This window comes from Aegilops tauschii, chromosome 2 (genome assembly GCF_002575655.3).
Source record: "Aegilops tauschii subsp. strangulata cultivar AL8/78 chromosome 2, Aet v6.0, whole genome shotgun sequence".
Lineage (NCBI taxonomy): Eukaryota > Viridiplantae > Streptophyta > Magnoliopsida > Poales > Poaceae > Aegilops > Aegilops tauschii.
This window is the reverse complement of record NC_053036.3, coordinates 20,783,650-20,789,774: the sequence shown is the minus strand read 5'-3', so window position 1 is coordinate 20,789,774 and position 6,125 is coordinate 20,783,650. Positions and strand designations below refer to the sequence as shown.

General features: G+C 38.6%; 1 protein-coding gene across 1 annotated transcript; it reads left to right on the top strand.

Moving 5' to 3' along the window:
* The first annotated feature begins 3,686 nt into the window (after nt 1–3,686).
* On the top strand, nt 3,687–5,791 carry LOC109775891 (defensin Tk-AMP-D1.1-like). The gene is made up of 2 exons (XM_020334581.4): nt 3,687–4,691; nt 4,838–5,791. The coding sequence occupies exons 1-2, from the start codon at nt 4,628–4,630 to the stop codon at nt 4,999–5,001; spliced, it is 228 nt and encodes a 75-aa protein (XP_020190170.1). The 5' UTR covers nt 3,687–4,627; the 3' UTR covers nt 5,002–5,791.
* The last annotated feature ends 334 nt before the right edge of the window (nt 5,792–6,125 follow it).

Here is a 6,125-nt window from a genome sequence, read left to right as displayed (position 1 = left end):
AATTATAAAGATGGTTTCTGAAATATATCACATATATTTATTAATTTTTAAACTATATGATGCAATACATCGCCCCATATGGTTTGTAATTACTCCCTTTGTCCCGGTTTATTAGGCCCTCTTTTATTTTTAACCAAAGTTTGACCATGAATTCAACTAATAAAGCGTAAATTATATGTCACAAAAATTATACCATAGAAAATCGTTTTCAATTACAAATCCTACAATACACTTTTTATATGATATACTTTATATATATATATTTCAAATACATGGTCAAAGTTAGACCCAAAATACAATATGGGGCCTAATAAACCAGGACAGAGGTAGTAATTGCGTATGGCAATTTATCTAACTATATATGGGCACTCTCAATGCATTATGTCCTAGACTATATCATATTCATTTGATATGCACTTAGATATAACCCCTCCAATGCATTGTATATTATTGTTTTATCTAAAATGGCTCTCATATAATGTGTTCTGTGTGGGAGTTATCTTTGTTTTGGTGCTAAGAACTATATCTTGATTAAGATACGATAACTCTATTTTTTCTTCATTAAATAGGGTGACACATTAGGATTTGAATCAGGTGTCATAACTAAGATATATTACAAGGTGGAGCACTGGGACTGCCATAATGAAAGTTTCCTAAGATGGATCTGCTAGCCAGTAGCGGGTAGCTTTTTAGGGTACGTATATGGTGAACATTCAATACATTAAAACTCCCTCCTTTTCGGTTTGTTATTCATATATAAAAAATTAATTTAACCAAGGAGGGCCCAGTTAATTGCTGGGCCACATACTTGTGGGGCATGCATTGCCCTCTCGCCTTGATGCATTTGTTGGTTCCACAAGAAGAGTAAAAAAGCAAGGGGAATCAGTTTTCACCCGGTTCTCCGTAAATTAACTGGTCAATTCTCCTACGCCTAATTAATTGATGCGGAGAATCTTATGCTTCTATTTTGGGAGAAAAAAGGAGCCTATTCCCATTGCATTGGCCCTTACGGACTGAAATTATGTTATTTAGACAAGCCTAATAAACTGAAAACGAGGGAGTAACATTTACTCTTTGTCACTGGATGCAACAGAGAGAGAGAGAGAGAGAGAGAGAGAGAGAGAGAGAGATTATGTATTTTCTTTTCAGAGATTGGTAGGTTGAATTTCCATGCACAAGTAATTAGAATGATAATCTAGTACGAAATTTCCATATATGATATAATCTAGTGTTGGTGTTAAATTATGTTTTGGTTTGTGGGTTGTAGAAAACATTAAATTTAGAGATTATGGTGTACAATGGTGTGAACATCTATGACCAAGGACGACATATTACAAGAACCTGGACTATGTTAGAAAAATCATGATAGCTATCATATCTAGTGCTATAGAATGAAACTACTTTTTTTGTTGAAAGTTGTGCAATACAACAACAAAACCTTTACCTTTTGAGTGACGCAAAATAGGTGCTTATAGGTGTGCCAAAAACATGATGATCATTTCCCCATCCCTTTGGATAGACTTAGTTAACCAAACATATATGGGTTATAATAAAATGCAATTTACTTTTCAAATATAGATGTGTGCGGGGAAATGTAAAACCATACAAGGAATATAAACTATCTTGGGATAACCCCGACAAACCAAAGTGGTTCTTCGGTAAGAGCACCATTATATCACTTTGTTGTTATATTGGCCACAAATTATGCTTTCCACTTCAGCTTCATTCGGACATGTTGGAAATGACACAACTTGTGTTTATGATTATTAGTCATGTAAAAGTTGCGCATGCTCGACATCCACTATCGAATATGAGAGATGTTTATGTTTATTTTTAAGTTATATCATTGAGTCTTTCCCCTATATATAGGTACGTTAGTTGTTTTGAGCATTACATACTTGCCATCAGGGAGATGCTTGAAACATGTAAGTTTGTATGCTATTTTCCCATATTCCATATAAATGCATGTTCTCTATAAAGTGGTGTCCAATCCCTTGTAATTCATTATCAGTATGTTAGGATATGAGACATTCTATTTACAAATATATAGATTCTTCTGATTATCAAAACCATTCAGTGAGCCAAACATAATTATGTTGCCGGTTAGAAACAAAGTAATACATGCATGTGTGCACACCAAAACTCTTAGAGAAGTATTTACAACTTTGCATAAATTTGTGTGCATCAACAACTTGTAAATCAATGGCAGGGTAATATGTTTGAAACTGACAATGTATTTGACTCCCTCCTTTAAAAAACATAAGATGTTATAACTTTTTTTTCTGGATCGGATGTAAGTAGACACGTATTAATGTGTTTGCATTTCAGTTTGTATATAGTCCATATAGAAATATCAAAAACATCTTATATTTGTGAACGGGGGAGTACTTAATTGTATGTCACCACATGGGATTTTGAATAAATAGCATTTATTAACAGTATTTCCACTAGCACCTTATGTCAAATAGTTGTCACAGGTTAAAAATGCTTGATCTACCGTTTAGGAGTAATATGTACCACAACAATTTGTCGTGTGCGATCTATTGCCAACCAACATGCCCCAAATTTCTTTTGTTAGATCTTATCGGATCCTTTGTGAGATCGTTTTCACTTGTTACTGCCCTAGAAAATATGTCTAAGTTTTCTCTGCTAGGTGCTAGATCAGAACAAAATATATTAAAAAGTAATTTTGAAAATCTTATTAGAATTGTCCCAAATATTTTGTACAAGATATGTTACAGTTGGTGATGGAGTTGTACTATATGTAGGCAGGGCATGGAGTCTTGTTCAAATAGCACACTTGTATCCTAGACCTCTTATAAAATGTGAGGGTAGACACACAATGTAACATATGCCAATATAATAGCACATGCGCATAGGGGGAGTTGACAGCATGTGTCAGCGCCCGGGTGGTCAGTTTGCAATATTTTAGCGGTGTCACGGGGAGGAGCGCCCGAAGTCATGCCCCAGCAGGAGGGTAGCCGAGCTCGGTGATCCTCATTAACAAATCTTGGTGTATTTGCTTGGTTCTCAGTAGATCGACTATGTGCCTCGGATTACTCTAATAAACATCTATGTTGTATCAGTTATCCAAATTGAGAATTATTTCACAACAACTAAGCAGTTCATCCGCCTGCACTCCTGTTAATCTATTTGTTGTATATGTAATCTCTTACACCACTATGTGCACACGTATAATCTGATCATGAAGGTTTAAAAATCCTTTTATTTTCTCCTTCTACCCTATCTAGTATTGTAGCATACCTAGTATCACTTACAAAATTTAAAATTCTCATTGAATTCTAGCTTCGTTACATGTACATATATTATATTCATATAAAATTTGTGTCAATTCATTCAGCGAAGAAAATGGTGAAGAGACATACCGTTCTCCTACTACTTGTCTTTGTAATTATGTTCTCCTACAATGTCCTGGAGGGTGGTGCATACCAGAACCAAGTGGCATTCTCTCGCAAAGAGCTGAAAGCACAGCAGAAAGTATCCTTTACTGGAATGGATCCATCGCTTGGCGGGCAGGTTTCCGGCGCAACCGATGCAGGAGGTGCAAGCAATAATGCTGAAATATCAAATGCTAAAACTACTGCTGCCACGGAGTCCCACCGTGACGTCTCATGGGATCAGTTCCGTGGTATCATCATCCACACCCACCAGGTCAAGAAACCATAATGATGAACTAAGACAAACGACCATGGGCACCAATCTGATATATATCCATGGATGAACAAATTATCAAGTTGGCAATTTCTACACTAAGATGTGGGTTCTCTGTTATATATGTGTGTGTAATATAATATGGAACTGATATATTCTAAGACTTGGATGGTATGTTTGGATTATCAAGCTACTTATTGCTGTACTAATTATTGTACATGGTATTGTACTATACACTGCAGAATAAACATGCCCACGGTCCATGGTAATGCCCACTATTTATAATTATATCTTCCATGCGATTCCATGTCGTTCTATAAGTAGAACTACTTTCCAGTACTAGTAGACAAATCTATAGTGTCTCAAGCTTGTTTTTATCAGTAATATCTGAATTTTAAGGTTAAAGTTGGTCTCTATTATCTGTACACGTATAGTACAGAAATGTTACATATTTTCCAAGACGAAGGAGAGTGGGGTACACAAACTGACCATGGCCCTCCCTTGCACGACCAACCACAAATTAGATGCCCACAAAAAAAATTCAACCTAGCAATCAGGCCCATTATTAGTAGTCTGTTAGCCTAAAAATTGTAGTTTCATGATGAGAACATGTGGTGACAGCAGGGGGTCGTGGCTGCTCCTGGTGCACAGCTATTATTAGGTAGTTGCACATATAGGTGTGAGATGCTCATGTCGTGCTGAATTATGCATTTGCTTGCATGTCATCAGCGTTGTGTGGTCGTGCACATACAAGCCTGTTATTAGTATGTTCCATATATTGATCCGAGATGTTCCTGTGGTGCTGAATTATGCATCACCATGTATATGTGATTGCGGCTGCGCGCTTATATAAGCATGTCACAAGCATCGATCCTAACTTGTCATTCAGAGTTTTACAATCCCAGATAAGTGTACATTTTACAGGGCGCGTTTTGGCAGATACAAATAAGGAAGAATGGAGTCATCACACAAGCTTTTCCCGGCCGTTGCCATCCTCCTCCTGCTCGTCGTCGCCACCGGTAAGTACCATTTCGCTCCTGTTGCGAGAACAAAACAATGTAAACATGCATATGATATTAGTGTCCTCCAATTCTTGGGTTGGTTTATTATTGTTGATTGGTGTTCAAAAAACTAACCATGTGCGCTTATTCATGTTTGTCTTCAGAGGTGGTGCCAGCGCAGGCACGAGAGTGTGAGACAGAGAGCGAGCGGTTCAACGGGCTGTGCTTCGTGTCCGAAAACTGCGCCGGTGTGTGCGGTGCGGAGGGGTTCACCGGTGGCAAGTGCTCCGGCTTGAAGAGGAGGTGCATGTGCACGAAGGAGTGCTAGACGATATCATGATATATTTAGGTGGTTGGACGGCGACAATTATGAACTTATTCTTTGCATGGTTTGAATTACCTTTGTTCGTATGTTTGATAAAGTTCCAGGTTCACCGCGATGTTATCCTTGGGTTCGAATGAAGGAAAATGTTTTGTTTCTTTAAAGAAAAGAAAATGTGTGGCCCATGAGAGTGTTCATGGGATCACATGTATCTCCTTTTTTTCCGTATGTTTCTCTTCTTTCTGGGTGTGCCTAGCTCTTATCTAGATGAGACATAACTAAGTACCATCTAACTCCTATGCCATTTGATTTTACATAAAGATTCGTGAAGATTTTTTCCTTTCCTTTTTCTTTGATTAATCAAATGGGGTACAAGTTAGATGGACATTGTTAATTCTCGTCTAGACGAGAATTAGCAAATCCGTTTCTTTATATATAGAAGTTTTTTTTTTGAGATAGATTTCACTGTAGCTGAACTATCAGAGTTTTGATTTTTTTAGCGGAACCAGATTTCGGGTACAAATGTCCAACTAGTCAAGCCAATAATTGAGAAGATTTAGCCCAAGAATAGCTGGACAGGTCTACGAATGAAACAGGATGTGAATAGTGTTGGGTTAAGTCCCTCCACATGGAGGTGTGTTGGAAGCCCAACATCAGCCCATAAGTCTAACACACGTCAGCCGTTGATCTTGTTGGGGAACGTAGTAATTTCAAAAAATTTCTACGCACACGCAAGATCATGGTGATGCATAGCAACGAGAGGGGAGAGTGTTGTCCACGTATCCTCGTAGACCGATAGCGGAAGCGTCTAACACAACGCGGTTGATGTAGTCGTACGTCTTCACGATCCGACCGATCAAGTACCGAACGCACGGCACCTCCGAGTTCAGCACACGTTCAGCTCGATGACGTCCCTCGAACTCCGATCCAGCCGAGTGTTGAGGGAGAGTTTCGTCAGCACGACGGCGTGGTGACAATGTTGATGTTCTACCGACGCAGGGCTTCGCCTAAGCACCGCTACGATATTATCGAGGTGTAATATGGTGGAGGGGAGCACCGCACACGGCTAAGAGATCAATGATCAATTGTGTCTCTAGAGGTGCCCCCTGCCCCCGTATATAAAGGAGCAA

Excerpts from the sequence above, each read along its gene's own strand:
- LOC109775891 (XM_020334581.4), top strand. The coding sequence starts at position 4,628 with ATGGAGTCATCACACAAGCTTTTCCCGGCCGTTGCCATCCTCCTCCTG. Across the intron at positions 4,692-4,837 it reads CCTGCTCGTCGTCGCCACCG|AGGTGGTGCCAGCGCAGGCA; the intron begins GTAAGTACCATT and ends GTTTGTCTTCAG.